Source organism: Martes martes (genome assembly GCF_963455335.1).
Source record: "Martes martes genome assembly, chromosome: 5".
Lineage (NCBI taxonomy): Eukaryota > Metazoa > Chordata > Mammalia > Carnivora > Mustelidae > Martes > Martes martes.
In genome coordinates, this window is record NC_137892.1 from 60,794,933 (window position 1) to 60,815,636 (window position 20,704).

The 20,704-nt window shown below is 41.8% G+C and overlaps 1 protein-coding gene across 2 annotated transcripts in view; it reads right to left on the minus strand.

The window, feature by feature from the left end:
• Window positions 1-20,704, minus strand: part of RASGRF2 (Ras protein specific guanine nucleotide releasing factor 2) — a gene marked incomplete at its 5' end in the record, with an annotated part of 256,694 nt that overhangs the window by 135,601 nt on the left and 100,389 nt on the right. For both annotated transcript variants that reach the window (XM_080803329.1, XM_080803328.1), the window contains 5 exons: window positions 198-307; window positions 5,833-6,026; window positions 6,412-6,491; window positions 15,293-15,546; window positions 20,060-20,149. In XM_080803329.1, the coding sequence (XP_080659455.1) occupies window positions 198-307; window positions 5,833-6,026; window positions 6,412-6,491; window positions 15,293-15,546; window positions 20,060-20,149 (728 nt within the window). The remainder of the gene's footprint in view (window positions 1-197; window positions 308-5,832; window positions 6,027-6,411; window positions 6,492-15,292; window positions 15,547-20,059; window positions 20,150-20,704) is intronic.

The window sequence follows — 20,704 nt, forward strand, 5'->3', positions numbered from 1 at the left end:
CCCACATGCTATAAATAAAATTAATGTGTATACTGACTCAGCACCATCTGAAAGGCTAGCATTTCACATTCAGGTGAATCTGAGAAGCTGGACTGTGTCTTGCTTCTTGTTCCCTGGACATATATATATATAGATTTCCACAGAGACTAGCGTGCTGCTGTCTTGAAACAAGCCTTTATCATACGTTCTCCACATACCTGGACAGTTCCTCTAGTTTTGATTTAGCAAACTCCAGACTTTTCCTTTCCACGTGCTCGTGGGGTGTATGAGCGAGGAGTTCATGAAGTGTGATGATATACCTAGGGATCTAAACGCAAATAAGGGCCAGCATGAGCAAGAGGTCAGGATGAGCAGCCCTGGGACATTCTCTCCTGGGCCATCAACATGTCTGAGAAGCGCATCTCTACTTCTACAGTTTTGAAACGAACTATGCTTCAAACTTCACACACATATACACACACACGCATTCATCAAGAACACTAGAGAAGAGTGACAAAACATTATGTTCCAAAGAAACACTTGTTTCTTCAGGTTTTTTTTAATATAATCATATATTTCTTAATTGTAAGATTTGAAAATTGGTTCACAGGGAAACATGCACTGCTTATCAAGTCACATGAGCTTTATTTTAGATATACTTGTTCATGATTTTTTTTTTTACTGGAGAGAGAGAGAGAGAGCATGAGTGGGAGGAGGGACAGACAGAGAGAGAGAGAGAGAGAGAGGGACAAGCAGACTCCCTGCTGAGCAGGGAGCCCTACATGGGGCTCAATCCCAACCTAAACCAAAGTCAGATGCTTAACCAATTGAGCCATCCAGGCAACCCCATAATTTTTGTTTTTAAATTCACAATCCTACTGCAATGTTCTCTTGAAGAATAAAAACTTGAGAGAAGATATATTCACCTTTATCACATTCTCATCCTACTTTACCTTAACTCATCCTTCTAGCAGTAAAAATATGGTTTAATTACATTATTTACTTATACTTTTGTTTCTGGATAAACTATCTGAATTCTGTCAAAAGCAGAAACTCTACCAGCCCTATGAAGGTTTTAACAGAACTCAGTAGAGATGTAACACAAATTTTAGCGATCCTACATATTCATTTTCTACTGGCTTACAGACTAAAATTTCATAGAAAACTGGGGCAGTGGGGTTAATTTTAATAACAACATGCTTGGGGCACCTGGGTGGTTCTGTGGGTGAAGCCTCTGCCTTCGGCTCAGGTCATGATCTCAGGGTCCTGAGATCGAGCCCCGCATTAGGCTCTCTGCTCGTCAGGGAGCCTGCTTCCCCCTCTCTCTCTGCCTGCCTCTCTGCCTATTTGTGATCCCTCTCTCTCTGTCAAATAAATAAATAAATAAATAAATAAATAAATAAATAAAATCTTAAAAAAAAAAATAACAACATGCTTGAACAGCAGGTACCATAACACCGCCCACTATGGGTCAGATCAGAGCTCGAGGTTGGGGGGGCAACCCAAACCTTCACAGCAACTTAAGGGTTATTTCCCCATTTTATAGAGAAAAGGTGGAAACAAATTGTGAAGCTTTGTGTCTGGTAACTTGCCCAAGGTGGTCTCAGTCAATGCCAGAGCCAGCCATCATCGTGGCTCTAACTGGTGCACAAGCCCATTGGCTCTCTTCTGTGGGGCCTGGTGTCTCACTGGGTGGGCCCTGGAAAGGACTTCTGAGAATGAAGAAAGTAACACAGCCTCCCAGGGTGCTGTGGCTAGCACCTTCCATCCTGTCCTGAGGTGTTGGCAGCTCAATCCACAGGTCTGCTTTTGCTCTCGTGCAGGTGGTGGGCTTTGCTGGGTTACTCAGTACTGTCTGCTGAAGGCTCATATTTATGCATGAGCACAAAGGGCAGTGCCATCAGCACAGACATGGATCTGCCCTGATACTCTGGGACTGCATCCTAGGGGATGTCATCACATCAAGGTTTTGGAAGCGCAGATGGACTCCGTAGAGGAGGGAGATCCCTCCCCCTGTACAGCGTGGGGAGGACCCTTTCTGTCTCTCCATTCCATAAAACCTTCCCGGGTAAAGGCCCCTGGGATACGCAGACTTTCACATATCTCTTCTGCACAACGCCATGATGGATACCAGTTTGCTTCTAAGTCAGCAGTCCTCCAAGAAAATCCAAGCAATCAACAGCTAATGCACTACATTTTTCATAACAAAGAAGGCAGGAGTGGGAGAGCCTGACACTTACAATGCAGGCACTGAAAACCCACAAAACTAAGTTTAGTCAATAGCTTCATGATCTTCCCCCATTAATTAAATCTATTTTAGAGAGCTCCTTGGCTAAGATTCAAGTAGATGGATTTGAAATTCAGAGACTGGCCCTTTCTCCTTTCTGGTGGAGGAACAAACAAGCCTGAAGCTGCTAAAAAGCCGGGCAAGGATGTTCTGCAGAGAAGTGGATGACTCTTCACAGAGCTCATGTGTATATTCAAGAGCCGATTAGAAATCCGTTCCCCACCAGAAACCAAGAATCACAGTAAGTGCACTCCAAACGAATCTTGATTCTCCTTTCAGTTATGGAACAATACTTGTCACTTTGTAGACATTAATAAGCTTGCTCTCCAATGACAGGGACTAGGTGGCCAGACCTGCAAGTGGCTACTTTCTGGAGAACATCTCACAGCACCGTCCTCGTCCGGGGCAGACTGCATGATCGGCTTCCCAATGGGCTTATGAGAAGCTGAAGCCAATTTAAACAGTACCCATCAAGCGACTGTCTTTGCTAATTAAAAATTATATTAGTGACTACATTATTTTCCATAACAAATTTTTTTCTTGGCAACACTTGGACTTAATGGTCTGATAGTTCAATTGAGGACAAACGGAACTATCATCCAAATTCTACAATTCCTCCATGCTTCTATAGCCCAACATAGGACATTAACAGCAGCAATGGACTTGACAGAGAGGCCAGAAATCACACTTTCCTCTTCTTCTTCTTCTTTTTTTTTTTTTTTTGAAGATTTTATTTATTTATTTGGCAGAGAGAGAGAGAGAGACTACAAGAGAGGGAACACAAGCACAGGGAGTGGGAGAGGGAGAAGCAGGCTTCCCACAGAGCAGGGAGCCAGAGGCAGGGCTCGATCCCAGAACCCTGGGATCATGACCTGAGCCAAAGGCAGATGCTTAACGACTGAGCCACCCAGGCGCCCCACACTTTTCTCTTCTATACATACACAGGCTAAAGGCTGCCAATTGGCTCTCCCTTGTGCCCAACCAATCTCTGCCACCATGTCTAGACTCAAGAAGTCTGGCCAGAGGGCCCTTGGTGGGTCAGGCTCCTCCACTGCTGCCTTACACCAAAAGAAGCGTAGTGCCTCAGCCTCTAGCCTCCACTAGAGCAAGGTGGAGATGGCGATGTAGCATGGCACAGGCACGTCGGGGGAAGTAGCAACAGTTAGACCCTCTGAGGGAGCCAACGCTTCCATGACTCATTTGTGAAAGAACCCAAAAGGAACAAGAAGGAAAGATTGAATCTAGTGAGAGAAAACCTTCAAGCTTCTAGAAAGGGCAATTTTCCCCCAAGTGTCCCATAGGGTCACTCCTACGGAGAAGGCAGGAAGAAGAGACACCAAGCCAACAAGACAGAAAAGAGACATCCAAGAAGAATGAGGCTTTTAGGAGCAAATTCTGATGGTTTTCCCTCTTGCTCTGTTCAAAATAGTTATAGGGAAGCAAATAAATAAACAGCACAATTCCATGTTCTTTCAATTTGTACATTTCTTGCAGTTTGGACAGACTCTGGCTAAATTCAAGTTTGAGGTTTCTCCCAGAACAATGGCTCTCATAACCAGTGCCTTTGATCTGGAAGAAGCCGGAGAATCTCAATATCTGACCCTTCAGCTAAATTCTAGGGTTTGGGGCCACCGCATTGTTGGGGTAAGGATTCCTGGACAAACACCAGGCTCCTTGCAGTGCCACATTACCCAAACTTCCAGAACCAATATAGTCCCCCTAGGATCACAGAGTCAGATGGGAGATGACTAGAGCTCAGGTGCCTCAATTTTAAGAGTAAGAAACCAAGATTTAGATTGGTTCAATTATTTTTCTCCATGGTACAACTGAAGAGTGAGCACGACATCCAAGTCTCCTGAAGATTCTCAGTGCAATGGTCCTTTCCTGCATTATGGGAATTCCTTGGAATCAATGAAAATGCCAAGCTATTCTTACTGGGCTTATACTCCAGGGCAAAGGAGGGCGGGTGGTAGGAGAGTATCTCAGCCTTTGCAAGAGGATCTGAAGGGCTTTCCAAGGACCTACAGTCTACTATGTTTGGTCACCTCTCCTAACGTGCAAGTGCAGTTGTGGCATTTTAAAACACTGAGAGAATGACACCGAGGGGAAATTAAATAGGGTTCGGGAAGATATAAATGGGCTGTCAGAAAGGGAGCCAGGTACCTCCCTGAATGTTCCATGTGACTTTCACAACTCTCCCTTTGAATATTCACCTGAGATGAAGTTGCCAAAAAGATACAATTTTGGGTAATCATAAAGGTAACTGCCAACGACTCAAACAGAATCTTAGAACATTGCACCATATAAAGTTTGTATCACTATAAGTAAAAGCTTAAATTACAATTTTTATAAGGTTAAAAAAAAAACCAACTTGTTTTTTTGTGTTGAAATTTTCCTTGCAAAATATTTCCTCAGAGGGGCAAAGAGTTCAAACAACTCCGTCCCATGAAAGAACACAATAACATTATACAGTTTCACTCTATTTAAGTTGTTTCAGATGCATCCTTTAGGTTTTTAAAAATCTTACTAAACCTCTGTGGTGACTGCCAAGATTTCAAGCAGGACAGACAAACTCTAGGACCATCAACCATGAACCAGAGCAACATTTCTTCCTAAGGCTCCAAGACGATCCACCAGGGTCAGCGATGCCTGTTCAGCGGGGGAGAAGCTGTCCGCAGAAGCCCTGACACATGATTGAGAGAATCGGTTTACCACATGACAGTCTGGGGACCTGGCCAGAAGCCCCATAAATTCCACAACGAGAACACTCAATGCCTGTCCAAAAGAACAGAATCGACACTTTTCAAAAGAGCAGGAGCTTCAATCCACATTTTAGCCTCTGCGGTCCTCACTCAAGGGCTCTTAGTGGGAAAGCCCTAGACACAGGCAAGAACATAAGTGTGCCTAAGCCCTCGGGGCGCGACGAGCCCCAGCCTCTGTGCAGCAACCCAACTAGGGGCCAAGAGTCCCCCAGTCCAGCCAGTGCCTCCAGATGCTGCGTGTCCACAGCCCATGACCCAGCACTTCCTCCTTTAGCTCCGCAGAGCTCCAGACCAGCTCGCGATGAGCTTCAACAGCCACTGGAACAGGGCGGAGAGGCTGGGGGGAAAACAAAGACTCTCCCCACAGCCCTCCACCCCGCAGGCATCTTTTACGCAACCAGCAGATACTGAAAGTTTTGCACAGCGTCCTATTTCTGTAAACCCGGTAATATTTTTAAACATGCTGGAGGAGGAGCCTCCATGGAAGAAGTCTGTGTGGAATCTTTCTGTAAAGAGAAAACTGTGCCACTTTGCAAAAAATGCTGCCTGATTTAATTGCTTCGAAAATGCCTGGTTTAAAAAAAAAAAAAAAAAAAGCCTGCTTTTCCTCCCTGTACTACACAGAGAAAATGTGTGGCCTGTATTTGTTTATCTCGGTGTCATGCTCAAGATGACAGATGATGCACTTGGGCCCTAATTTCCCACAGGGCAGGCACCCTTGCACACCTTGCTCTGGTCACCCGAGGTATCAGCACCAACCAGACTGCCGTCAGTGACTTATAAAATGCGTCCCAGATGACGTACCTGAAACATTGGATAGGTCAGGAACGTTTCCAGCATCCTCCCCTCACAGGCAGGGTTGGCTTCATACTGTTTTAAGAGTTTGTCAAAATCTCTGTTTTGTTTGCAATTGGCAAGGACTTGGAGACTGTACTGGTGGTTACGCACAAATTCTTGATAAATGTTCAACATGGGGAGCAAAATATCAAACAGATCGGCTGGAAAAGAGAAGTGAACATAGCAGTTTTTCTTTGTGCTCGGTAAATTATTGAAGGGATGAGAAGGGACTCTGTTCACTCCATGGACTGGCCGAGAGCGGCTCCCAGCCCCAGGGTCACATGTGCACAGGGTCCCCAGTTCAGACGCGTGAATGACCGACCTGGTAGAGTGCCCCCAGGAGCCAAGCACCACTCTAGCCCCACAGGCGCCATGACAGGCCAGGGAAAAGGGCTGGAGGGGGCACTGAAACAAGCCCGGTACGCAAGGAAGCTCACAGGTCAACAGGGAAATTCAGACAGCATAGGCTGAATGATGTTGAAGCGATTTTACTTTAATTGTTGCCATATTAAGAGAAAATCTTTTATCTTTAAAGCATGAACTTACCTAAAATTAGAGTAGGCCAGTTTGCTATCCTTGCCTTCAACCCTTGGTGAAATATTTCATGAAGGAACATGATCGTTTCACTATAAAAAAAAAAAGTGGGAAAATAATATAATCCGGTCATTGTAAAGTGTCTATTTTGTTAAAGAAGCCCACTGAGTATTTTTTTTAAAGATTTTATTTATTTATTTGACAGAGATCACATGTAGGCAGAGGCAGGCAAAGGGGGGGGAAGTGGGCTCCCAGAGGAGCAGTGAGCCCAATGTGGGGCTCGATCCCAGGACCCTGGGATCATGACCTGAGCTGAAGGCAGAGGCTTTAACCCACTGAGCCACCCAGGCGCCCCATGAGTTTTTAACGCCTTAATAAATACATGATATGCATGTCTCCCAGGGCCTCCAGACTGTAGACCAAATAATAACATGGACTGCACTAGCCCTCAAAAAGCAATGTGCCTTTCAGACAATTTTTTTTTTAAGATTTTATTTATTTATTTGTTAGAGAGGGAGCACAAGCAGGGGGAGCAGCAGGCAGAGGCAGAGAGAGAAGCAGGCTCCCCGCTGAGCAGGGAGCCCGATGCTGGGTTGGATTCCAGGACCCTGGAATCATGACTCGAGCCAAAGGCAGGTGCTTAACCAAATGAGCCATCCAGAAGTCCCCCCTTCAGACAATCTTAAAAATTGAAGGAAAATTCTGAGGTAAGCTTCAAATACTGGAAGACAGTAAGTACCAAATAATTGTCATATAACTCTCTTTACCAACTTATAACAGAAACATCTTTCTACTGTTAGAATGTAGCACTTCAATGGATAATCAAAAAATTAGCTGTGATCCTTTTCTTTTTAGATTTGATTCTAGATCCTAACTCAGGGAAAGAAGTCTCTCTTTCACTAAAATAAGTTTTGACAGGAGACAGGGGAAAAAATCCATAGCAAAGGTTTGGCAGAACTCTACTGTTAACCACTCCTCAGACTCCCAGAAGGAAACATGAAAGAATCCTCTGAAAAGGACAAAGCCTACATGGAGATACTAAAATATGAACAATGCATAGAGATCCAAATTTCTTAAAGGTTCAAGAAGAGTAGTTACCAAAGCATCTTTTGCTTTCTCCTCATTACAATTAACCCACTGGCGTGAACCTCTAAAGCCTTTTCTGAACTAGCACATCCACAGAATCGAATACAGACTCATTCATGTAAGTGAGACTCTCTGGTTTGCTGAAGTCAAATTCCACTACATAAACATCAGTGGGAAATCCTTAACTTTTTCCAAATGGTCCCTGAAACAAAAAAACTACTGGTTGAAGATAATAATTTATTTTTGTTTTATAGAAATGTTAACTAAGTGGTGTTTGCTATTCAAGGATTTCAACCAAAACAGTTTGGTGGGTATTGGATAATTAGGTTTTTTTTTTTTTAATTGTGTATGTTAGTCACCATACAGTACATCATTAGTTTCTGAGGTAGGTTCCTTGATTTGTCGTTTGCATGTAACACCTAGTGCTCCATGCAATCCATCACCATGCTCATCCTACCGCCAACCCCTCTCCCTTCTAAAACCCTCCATTTATTTCCTGGAGTCCATAGTCTCTCACGGTTTGTCTCCCACTCCGATTTCTCCCCTTTCATTTTATCCTTCTAATGTCCTCCATGCTATTCCTTATGTTTCACAAATAAGTGAAAACTATACAATAATTGACTCTCTCTGCTTGACTTATTTCACTCAGCATAGTCCCTCCAGTCCCATCCATGTTGATACAAAAGTTGGGTATTCATCCTTTCTGATGGAGGCATAATACTCCATTGTGTACTGGGGCCATATCTTCTTTATCCATTCGTCTGTTGAAGGGCATCTTGGCTCTTTCCACAGTTTGGCAATTGTGGGTACTGCTATGAACACTGGGGTACCTATGGCCCTTCTTTTCGCTGCATCTGTATCTTTGGGGTAAATACCCAGTAGTGCAATTGCTGGGTCTATTAGCCTTTTAACCTCCATTCCAACCTCCTTCTAGGTGAACAGGATGGAGAGCTAAAGCTACGCTCCCCAGCCTCCCTTGTAAAGGTGGTTCTGGATGGAGGTTCCGTTCCACCATGTGCACTGAACAGATGTAGTTGGTAAGGCACGGAAAGCAGGAGCAGAGGAGACCTTCCTGTTGCTGAAAATCAGTCATGGAGATGTGTGTGTTTTAGAAGCCATTCCAGCACCCAGCTTCACTGTCGTTTCTAGGCAACAGCTTCCTGGACCTGAGAGGCAGATATGGTGGCAATGGTGGTGGCTGTACTTCGCTAACCACTGAAGCATGTCTACGGTGCTGTGCCCTTGAACTCAAAGCTCCAGGGACAGCTCCCTGACGTGACTCCTCCAGCTCTTCGAAAGACTTCTGTAAGCAGTGAACTCCCTCCACTCACAGAGAGGCTTTACCTTCCTACATTGAAAATGTATAACTGATATAACTACTTTCATATTTTGATACCTGGGTGATTAGAAAACAGATGAAACAATCCTGCATGTAGATAGGGAGGTTTTGCTGTTGTTGTTGTTGTTGTTTTTTAAGTATAAACTTTGTTGAAATTCAAAAATATCGGGGCATCAGAGTGAATCAGTTGGTTTCAACTGACTCTTGGGTTTCAACTCAGGTCATGATCTCAGGGTCATGAGATTAAGCCCCTCTTCAGGCTCTGTACTTGCAGTCTGCTTGTCCTTCACCCTTTGTCTCCCCCCATTTGCTCACTCTCTCTCGCTCATAAATAAAGTTTAAAAATCTTAAAAAAAAAAAAAAAAAGAAATTAAAAAAAAAATGACCTGCCGTAACTGGAAGCCTTTACCTCCCACTCAAAGGCAAGGCAAGGAATCCAGTTAAATAACAGCAATGACAACACCCTATAAGCAAGCCTCTGCTTTAAAAACATACGTCTTCAGTATGTTAACTCAAATTAAAAGTAAAAACTTCTTTGAAAGCAAAAAAAAAAAATGTGGAAAAATAAAAACACAGGTCTTAAAAACAAATAAATAAAAATATAAAAACATACCTCTTCAAATGCCCATTAAGGACAAGGGATAGTAAACAATTGCTAACTGTGTGAAGAGCTTACAGCCTTGCCTTCCAAGAAGTGGCACAGCACATCCTGAATCTGAATTTTAAACAGTATGACAAGCCTGGCCTTCCAGATGGTATATCGGGCAATCCAATGGAAACCAATCCCCAGAGGTGACCTAAGACCAATGCAGTGGTCTGCCGACCTCCTGAGCAGAGTGCTATTTACCATCCTGTCCATTGTCATCAGAACTGTTAGAATGACACATTTGGGTGGCTGACCCATTGCCAAAATGCAAGTTGTATGGCCTGAGGAGCAGGAGCCCCCCCTGGGTCCCTTGCGATGTCCCACACACTTGAGCGTGGCCACTGCCACCTAATGTGGGGAGATCTCCCACCTCACAACACAGAAGCTTCTAATCCCCTGTTAACAAGTTACCATCCAGGGGCACCTGGTGGCTCAGTCAAGCCCCAAGACAGGCTCTGCATTCAGTGGGGAGTCTTCTTGACTGTCTCTCTCTCCTTCTCCCTCTTCCCCTCCCAAATAAATCAATCAATCGTTAAAAAAGAAGCAAGTTACCATCCACCAACCACTCTTTTTGCAGCCATCTACACACCCTCCCAGTCTTGCCCTTTTAAATACTTATATGCATTTTAATTGTGTCCTATGATTTAGTCCCTAAAATCTTCCTTACAGTATGGGTTTTCACTTTATAAAAACCTAGGGAAAATAACCTTTAGCTCAGAATTGGCAGTAATGTAAAATGAACGCAGGCTGGGGGAAGGGTAAAATAAAGGGAATTAAGGGTATATATATCCTGTTAAGCACTGAGTAATGTATGGAATTGCTGAATCATTACACTGTACATCTGAAACTAATATAACATCGCGTGTCAATTATACTGCAATAACAAAAGTAAATAAAGATAAGATAAATGCAAAAAACCTAATTCTTTTTTTTTTTTTAAGCTTTTATTTATTTATTTGACAGACAGAGAGACAGAGAGCACAAGCAGGCAGAGAGGCAGGCAGAGAGAGAGGAGGAAGCAGGCTCCCCGCTGAGCAGAGAGCCCGATGCGGGGCTCGATCCCAGGACCCTGAGATCATGACCTGAGCCGAAGGCAGCGGCGTAACTCACTGAGCCACCCAGGCGCCCCCAAAAACCTAATTCTTTAAAAAGCCAAATTAAAACATATTGCAATAATTTTTGTTCTTTTTCTTCAAAGAAATTTTTTTGACTATGGTTGATACACAGTATTACTTTCAGGTGTACAATTAGTGATTTGACAAGTTTATACATGATACTATGGTCACCACAAGCGTAACTACCATCTCTCCTGTTTTATCACTTTTACAATATAATTGACTATAGTCCTTATGTTCTGCTTTTTATTCCCATGACTTAACTCATCCCTAACTGGAAGCCTGTATGTCCCTCTCCCTTTCACCCATTTTTCCCAAACCCTTACCCACCTCTCCTCTGGCAATCATCAGTTTGTTCTCTGTATTTATAGGTCTGATTCTGCTTTTTGTTTATTTATTTATCTATTCTAGATCCCACTTTTGAGTGGAACCATATGGTATTTGTCTTTCTTAGTCAGACCTAATTCATTTAGTAAAAAAGCCTCCAGGTCCAACCATATTGTCTCAAATAACATGATCTCATCCCTTCTTATGGCTGTGTAATATTTCTCTGTGTGTGTGTGTGTGTGTGTGTGTGTGTACATAACCTCCACTTTTTCCTTATCCACTGGTCCACTGATGGACACTTAAGTTACTTCCTTAAAGGAGCATGCAGACAAACATGTAGGTGTGGGGAACGAGTTAACTAACAAAATTAATGTTACTTTTCCAGGCTTTGATAAAAACAAATAGACATAAAAGTGGGATGGGAACATAAACCATGTCGTTCCCCAGTCCCTCTGACTTGGAGAGCACCCACACAGCTTCCACCACTGGGCAAAGTTCTAGCATTGTTTCTTTTTTATATGCCAGTTGCTCTTTTAAACCATGGCTTTTATTCTGTGCCCAAAGACAGTGGAATCTGTTCCTGGCCCCTCAGTACTATCCAGTCCCACTGCTGTTTGTAGCTCAAGGGTTGATTCTCTTTGTTACCACGTCTCCCTCTCTCTTACTGTTCTCTTGCCCTTCTCTCTATCTTTGGTTGTGCAGAAACGCTTCGGTCAAGCCCTCAGTTCTTCTTCAAGAGGAACTGTTCTATTACTAGCCGTAATTTGTTGTGTTCCATGGAGGAGGTGAGTTTAAGGTCTTCCTACAACACCACTGTGGAGCAGAACTCTCTCCAGATACTCTTTTAATGCCTTGAGTTTTGAGCTCCAAGCTCCCACCTCGTTGGCAGTCCTTTCTCTAGCCCTACTCCTGTCATAATTCTGGGCAAATCTAATATGCACAAAAAAAAAACCCAACGTTCCAATATCCTGGCCTCTAGGGCCTTTGAACGCCTCTCCTCTAGGGATCTTACCCTCCATTGACCTAACCAACACTCCCTTGATTATACTTCAGACCTTGTCATTGTCAGTAACTACATCCCTTCCCTATCTATTTCAAGCAAACTATTCTCTGACCACCTCCTTATCTTTCAATTTACTTCTTTAGAATTCTGACTCCAAAAATCCTTTCACATCACCAGGACCTTAATCCATGATACTGACTACCACCCCCTCACACCATCATTTCCCTCTCTGCACAGCTTAGCTTCCATGGCTCATCGTTTTAATCTCTCCCTTACATACACCTTCAACTCCCCTCTTCATTTTTATTTTTTTAAAGATTTTATTTATTTATTTGAGAGACAGAGAATGAGAGTGAGCGAGCATGAGAGGGGGAAGGTCAGAGGGAGAAGCAGACGCAGGGAGCCCAATGCGGGACTCCATCCCAGGACTCCAGGATCATGGCCTGAGCTGAAGCAGTCGCTCAACCAAATGAGCCACCCAGGCGCCCCCCTCCCACCCATTCATTTCTGATTTCATCATATTAGCCTCATACAACAGCAAAAAGCCAGCCATCCACCTATTCTGAACAGGCACCCATGCAGCTGAAAGGAGCTAAAGGAAAAACACTCAACCATCCTGACTAGTCTCACTGCAAAGTCATGGCCACCAGCGTAAGAGAGTAATGTAGGCTCGTCCAGCTGCCTAGCAATTATACTGCATTATTTTGCACCTTTCCTCTCTTATCTAACCCCAGCACTTTCCTTCTATTAGCACCATGACCGCATATCCTTGCTTCCTAATGGCATACGTGTCAAGGTACTATTCTATTCCTCTCTTTGCTCCCAACTTGACTTGAACACCATGTTCTATCCACTTATATCTATGCAAGCTTATTGCTCCAGAAATTTCCCCCTCTCTCCTACATCATTTCCCCCTTGCTATCAGTGTAATTCTTATCCCATCTTGAAACACAAACACACTTGTTTATACTTTTAAATTTACCTCCAAGTAGCATCTTATTTACCGGCTCCTCTCTATAGCAACACTGAGTTTTGGATACCAACTCTCTCCAATTATTATCCTTCCCCCCATTCTCTCTTAAGTCCCCTCCAATGAGGCTTTGGCCCCTCATCAAAGTTACCAAAAAGCTCTGTGTTAAACCCACGGCCAGTTCTCAGTTATCATTTTATTTGACCTTTTTGACATAGTTCTCTCTTGCTTTGGTTTCCAGGACAACCCTTTCTGTTGATTTTCATTCTACAACCCTAACTTACCCTCTTCACTCTCTTCTGCTTCCTCTTCATCTTCTTAATCTCTAAATGTTGGAATATACCAAGGCTCAGTCCTTGTTCCTCTTCTTTCATTCATCTGTGCTTACTCCCTTGGTACTCTCACGCATACCAACAGCTTTAAATACTCTTTATATGCTTTTGGACACCCAAATCTATATCTACAGCCCAAACTCCTTCCCTGAATTCCAGACTGATATCCAATCCCTGTTCACTTGATTTCTCCATTTGGATAGCTAATAACATCTCATGCTTGAGAGGTCTGAGACTAAAATTTCTTTATCTTACCCCCTAAACCTGTTTATACCTCAGTGTTCTCCATTTAGTGAGTAGTTAACTCTATTCTTCTAGTTGTTCAGCCCCAAAACCTTGGACTTTGCTCAAAACCCCACATCAAACTCATCAGGAAATTTCATTGGCTCTATTTAAAAATATACCCAGAATCCAACCATTTATCACCGCCTCCATTACAATCATCTTTTGCCTATATTGTTGCGATAGCCACCTAACAGGCCTCCCTGCTACAGTCATCTCTCACCTGGTTTATTGAAATAGCCACCAAACTGATTTCCCTATGCTTGATTCCCAACAGAGAAACCAGAGTGAGATTTTAAAACATAAGTTATATGATGCTACTTCTCTCCTCAAAATGCTACCAATATCTGCCCATCTTATTTACAGTAAAAGCAAACATCTTCACAATGTCCAATTGTTACTGCTTTTCATCCACATGGACCTTAGGCAGTTTCTCAATCAAGCAAGCCAGGTCTGCCCCAGCCTCAGGCCTTTGTACAGGCTGTCCCCTCCTCTGTGTCACTCTTCTCCCAGATAGCCCAATGGCTTGCTTCCCCATCAAACTCAAGTCTTTATTCAAATATCAACTTATCGTGGTGCCTGGGTGGCTCAGTGGGTTAAGAGGCTGCCTTCGGCTCAGGTCATGATCCCAGGGTCCTGGGATCGAGCCCCGCATCGGGCTCTCTGCTTGGCAGGGAGCCTGCTTCCCCCTCTCTGCCTGCCTCTCTGCCTGCTTGTGATCTCTGTCAGATAAATAAATAAAATCTTAAAAAAAAAAAAACAATAAATATCAACTTATCTCTGAGGCCTTTCCAAAGGCTGGCTAGAGAAAAACTATGGCACATTCACATAATGTAAAACAATGTAGTGATTTTTTATAAAATAGAAAGCTCTTCAGATGTCAATATGGGAAGATGTCCAGAATATACCGTTAAGTGAAAAAGGCAAGTACATGTTAAAGTTCATTGTCTTTGTGTAAGAAGGAGGAAAAACTAACACTCTATATTCATATTTGATTGGATATACATCAAGAAACACTAGAGAGGTATATAAGAAACTAATGAAAATGGTTAAATACAAAAAGTGGGGTATATGGGGTGGGCAGAGACATAGTAAGAGTTATTTGATGTTTTCGTGTTGTTTTGAATTTTGCACAATGTAAATGTATTATATATTCAGAAATAAATAAATCACTAAATTTTACATAAAACACCCAGGCACCCCCTTTCTCACTTCTCCTCGCCTCTTGATATTTTTTTCACAACACTCATCACCACATAATATACTACATATTTCACTTATTCACTATTCATTATGTCTCTTCCCACATCACAATTTAAGTTCCATGAAGGCAAGGATTTCTGCTTTGCTCACTGATGAATCCTCAGCAGGAAGGACACTATATATAGTATATAATATGTAGAAATAAATTCACTACAGATTCTTGGGTTCTCTGTTAGTTATTGTTCTTTCTAAAGTATGTCTGTATAAATTACATGTAAAGACCCATTACTCACTTCACTTTCCTCAGTTTATGAGGGAGATTATCATTCCCAACACACACACCCACACAATGACAAGAAAATACATGTCAAACAGAGAAAAAACCCAGAAAACTAGATCCCCTGATTCAAGATAAAGACATGTAAATTTGGGCAAATAATGAAACATAAATGACAGCTTTCTTATTTTCAGTATCATATGCTCTTGAAGTTGAATTAATAATACCTATTCTTTTAAGAGTGAAGCAAAAATTCTTTTAAGGAATAGAAATGTTTTTTTCACATGACTTTTTGATTCATGCCAAGACAAACCTGTTGAGAAAAATGCTGCTGACATCATCATGGCTGATGGGAGGCTTCTTGGAGCTGGCCGCCATTCTCAGGGGCCGGAGGAAGCCATTGACAAGGATGTAGAGCTGGTGAACATACTCCGACTCGGCTTCAACCATGGTGAACACAATCTGGTTTCTCTTCCTCATACTTTCAGCATGAGGAGAACAAATGTAATCCTGCACAATAGTCTTCCATTTCCTTCTACACAACCATCCTCTCATGAAGCTCTGAACCTACAGAACAACAGCAGAAAGATCTCAGGGAGCGGCGAGACGGTCTTTGGTAAGCCTGTCAGTAAGGGTTTCCATCCTGTGCCATATAAAACACCACTTTTTCATTAGTGCGTTAATGGTCCCATCACTAAAACAAATAATGGCAGGCTTTTTCAGATAGCAGGAAAAAAGAGGATTTAAAAATAATGTTTTTTCTCAACTTCGCAAGTTTCTTCCATAAGCTCTTTAGGACTCCCTGTATGGACACCAGAATAGGATATTACATATACAGTTATTAACTTTTTAATAAAGAAAGAACTTAAAGGTGTATTTTTTAACAATATAAAAGCAGATATTTAAAAAATTTTAATTGCAGTGAAAAGGCACATAACTTAAAATTTACCATCCTAACCACTTTTAAGTGTCTAGTTCAGCAGCGTTAAGTATTTCACACTGTTGTACAACAGATCTCCAGGACTTCTCTGTCCCACAAAAGTGACACTATACCTACTGAAAAACAACTCCCCACTACTCCCTTCCCTCAGCCCCTGGCACCCACCATTCAACTTTCTGTTTCTGTGAACTTAACCACTTTAGATAGCTCACATAAGTGAAATCACATAGTATCTATCTTCCTGTGGCTGGTTAATTCTGTTTAGTGTAATGTCCTCAAGGTTCATCCATGGTATACCATGAACCAGGATTTCTTCCCCATTTCAGGCTGAGAAGTATTCCACCATATATACATTTTGTTTATCCATTCATCTGCTGATAGACATGGGTGTTGCTTCCACCTCTTGGTTCTTGTGAATAGTTCCTCAGTGATCATGGTATGCAAGTATCTCCTCGGGATCCTGCACTCAATCCTTCCGGATATATACCCAGAAGCAGGAATGCTACATCACTGTATAGTTCTCTTTTTAGTTTTTTGGGGAATGACCATACTACTTTCCGAAGAAGTTGAACCACTTCACCATCCCACCATGAGGGCACAAAGGTTCTAATTTCTCAACATCGTCATCAACACTTATGTTCTGGTTTTTTTTTTTTTAAAGATTTTATTTATTTATTTGTTAGAGAGAGAGAGAAAGTGAACACAGGCAGACAGAGTGGCAGAGGGAGAAGCAGGCTCCCCGCGGAGCAAGGAGCCCGATGTGGGACTCGATCCCAGGACGCTGGGATCATGACCCAAGCCGAAAGCAGCCGCTTAACCAACTGAGCCACCCAGGCGTCCCTGTTCTGGTTTTTTGACAGTAGTCATCCTAATGGGTGTGAGGTGACACTGCACTATGGTTTTGATTTGTGTTTCTCTGATGCTGGGTGATAGTGAGCAGCTTTTCTTGTGTATATGACTTCCCCAAAGATCATGTGCATAGCATTTCATCTTTGGAGAAATGTCTATTCAAGTCCTTTGCCCATTTTTAAATCAGGCTATCTGATTTGTTGTTATTGAGGGGTTTTTTTTAATAAGCTTAGAAAATAAGTGTTAGCCGTCAGCTTGTCTGACCCCTTCTATTTATAGACAAGTAACTAAATTTCGTGGTAAGTCACACAAGGAAGATGCGATCAGACTTGGCATTCTTTTACCTGCTTTTTGTTAACTGCAAGGATTCTCCTAGCCACATGGAAAAAAAACAATGTTACTGATTTGCAGTGGAGATTATTTTGTGAGAAGAAACATGAAATATAAGTAAAAATCAATTCTGTAGAAAACAGGATAGCCTCTAACATTGATCTGAGTTTGATTTAAAAAATAACAGACAAACCTGAGAAAGTGCACTGGCCTGTGTATGTTAGCCAACAAGTATTTACTGAACATCCTTCCAGTGTCAGGTAAATGCTGCGTGCTAACCAGACATGGCTTAACCCAAGGCTCTGCACTAACCTGCTGGGTAACTCTGAACTTTTGTCTTCCATTGCCTCACCTATAAAATAATGGACCAAAACAATCTGAAGTCCTTTCCAAATATACAAAAAATTATGATAATTTAATATGATAAATTTATCACATTATGATATATATATATCTATATATATATATATATCACATTATGGTAATTTATTAGGGTGGTGATATCTAAGTGGCAGATTCAACAACAAAGCAGATTGCAAATCCACATATAACTGAAAGCATTAAATCACTACCAAATCTCCTTTTATTTTTTAAACAATTTTTTAAAGATTTTATTTTTATTTATTTGCAGGGGGAGAGCATAGAGGGAGAGGGAGAGGAAGAAGCAGACTCCCCGCTGAGCAGAGAGCCTGACAAGGGGCTCGATCCCAGCACCCTGGGATCATTACCTGAGCCAAAGGCAGCTGCTTAACCAACTGAGCCACCCAGGCGCACCCCAATCTCCTTTTAGTATCACTGTTATCTGTTCAACACATTCTTACACTTCCTATTTTTTCCCCACTGTTTCACCCATATGGCCTAAATTATCAAGTGTTTAAACAACCACTCTTCTTTTGTAATGTTTAAAATTCTCTCCTTTACCTACCAATGTTGTCATCATACTGTCAATCTTCATGCAGGCATTCATTAGTTGCCACCCTTCCAACAATAAAAATTAATCACATTTTAACAGAATTATGAGGGGAAGGTATAGGCACATTATTGGAAAATTCTAACGGGAAGTTTCTCTGTAATTAAATAAAATCCAATTTTTGGTTCCCTGAAGATAAAAAATTATGTTGCTATTTGGCAAGATCAGAATAGAAAATCTAATTCATTTGAAACACTCCTTTCCGTACAGATATTAAGTTGTTTGGGACATAAAGGACAACAGAATTGATTTCCAGACCTACTTAACAAGTTCAAAAGTAATTTTTTAATTGCTTCTATTCAATATTAGAAGGCAGAAAATGTAAAAAGCATTCATCAGTATTATTCCATTTAACAGAAGTATTTTCAAAAAACAACTTAATCGGGTGCCTGGGTGGCTCAGTGGGTTAGGCCTCTGCCTCCGGCTTGGGTCATGATCTCGGGGTCCTGGGATTCAGCCCCACATCGGGCTCTCTGCTCGACAGGAAGCCTGCTTCCCCCCTCTCTCTGCCTGCCTCTCTGTCCGCTTGTGTTCTCTCTCTCTCTGTCAAATAAATAAAATTTTCCAAAAATCTTAAAAAAAACAAAAAAACAAACTTAATCGAAACTTTAGTCAAATAAAATCTTTCCTTAGTCAGGTATTGCCTGCTAAGCAAAGGCTGGTTTACTTACTTACTAAAAGACCAGTTTCTACAAAAAAAAAAAAAAAAAAAAAAAAAAAAGAACTGGAAATTGTATTTTACTGATATCTTTGTTTAAACAAAGCTTCATACTATGAAAAGAAAGGCAATAGCATTAATCTTGTATCACAATAACATAAACCAAATTCAATTTAAAAACTTTTAAGTTCTGGGGCACCTTGGTGGCTCAGTTGATTAAACATCTGCCTTTGGCTCAGGTCATGATCTCAGGGTTTGGGGATCAAGCCCTGCACGGGGCTCTCTGCTCAGCGGAAAGATTGCTTTTCCCTCTCCTACTCTCCCTGCTTGTGCGCGCTCTCTCTCTCTGTGTATCAAATAAATAAATAAAATCTTAAATACAAATTTTTTTAATTCCAGAAGGGAATGGTGTTATTTCACTTTTTAGTGCTTAAAAACTAAAAACATTGCAATTTAGTTCCACGAAGCATTTCTATTTCAAACTCTGAGCAATATTTGAAGTTTTGTTACAATTTAAGGGGAATAATTATTTAGCGCGGAAAACAGGAAAAAGGTTCTACGGCCAGACCACCCGGAACGTGCCCGATCTTGTTGGAAAACAGGAATAAGAAAAAATTTAAGATGAAATAAAGACCTAAGATGTGTATCTAAAGAAAGTTTTTGAAGTGTGAAGCTCTTCACACAATGTTAACAAAGCTGAGTAGGTGATTTACAAGAGTATTAAGATTACAGAACTCAAAACTTAGATGTCATAAAATCAAACACAGTAGAACAGAGTGAGTACCAGGGTCTGGTTAATTGCAAAAGTTGTACAGTAATACATGACAGTGAGGCAGAAAGATCTGCTGATTATGTGGATGTTAAGCAAGAAAGGAACAACGATAATAAAACAGAAATCTGAGCAGATGTGTTTAGTCAATCTTCTCACATGTTCACAAAAATCCTTTCTAAATAAGCACTGAAATCTAAATCCAAAAGAAATATTTTTAAATGTCATTTAAAAGACATTCCCCTAAAATATGAAGGCAGCACAAATTTAGGAGGTTCAATAGCACTTACTTAACCCAGCTTGAGAACACTATTGTCTTAACGTCTGGTTTTGGCAACCCTCCCACAGAGTCCCGAAGGGGATTCCCAGAACCGGGAAAAAAATCTCGAGCTGAAACTTTTCCAAAGTAGCCATTCCCAGATCAGTCTGAAGGGCAAGTCTGAGAGCCATTAGAATAGATACACCAAGCTCAGAGACAGGGTGGCAAAGACAACACTACAGGACAGATAACTGATCACCATGCTTCCCCAAAGCCAGAACCAAACCCCCCCCCCCCAATACTACCTTTTTAATCTTCTTGATGTCTGGATCCTCATCTTCTTGATTGCTTTGGTAAGGCCGCATTCGTTCCTTGGTTTTGTTAAGAGCGACAATCTAGAACACAGAATTGGTCCATTTCGTGATTTGAGAAATACTGGCTTATAGCCATTCACTCATAGGAGGTTATACCTACAAGACAGCTTATGAGATCCTCAGGAAACTTTCATTTTTTTATCCAACTTCTATTCCTTTGGTGCTAAGGCAGGGGAAGCAAGAACTTCACCACAAACCTGTCTAGTTATGTTGCTAACAAATCACTTCTAAGAAGTGACTGTGGAAAGTGTGAACTCGGCCCAGTGAGGACAAGGCCTTCACAGGAGCTGAGCGGCATGCCGCCATCTTGCCTGATGCCGGTAATGCCCTGTGGTCTCCAAATGCAATGACACTCAAGTCAAAGCTCTTGCTTCCCTTAATCAGCCCACGGCCTTCCAGGTACACACAGTACAGCAGATTCACAAAATTCCTTGGGAAAATGGTAACTGCAAAAGGAACTTCAGAGTTCTGGGATTGATCCAAGCCAACGAAGAAAAGGCGAAAAGGTAAAAACGATTGAAACAACTTGGGATCTCTTTATATCTCTTGCTCAGTTATGTGGCCTGTGGGGGCAAT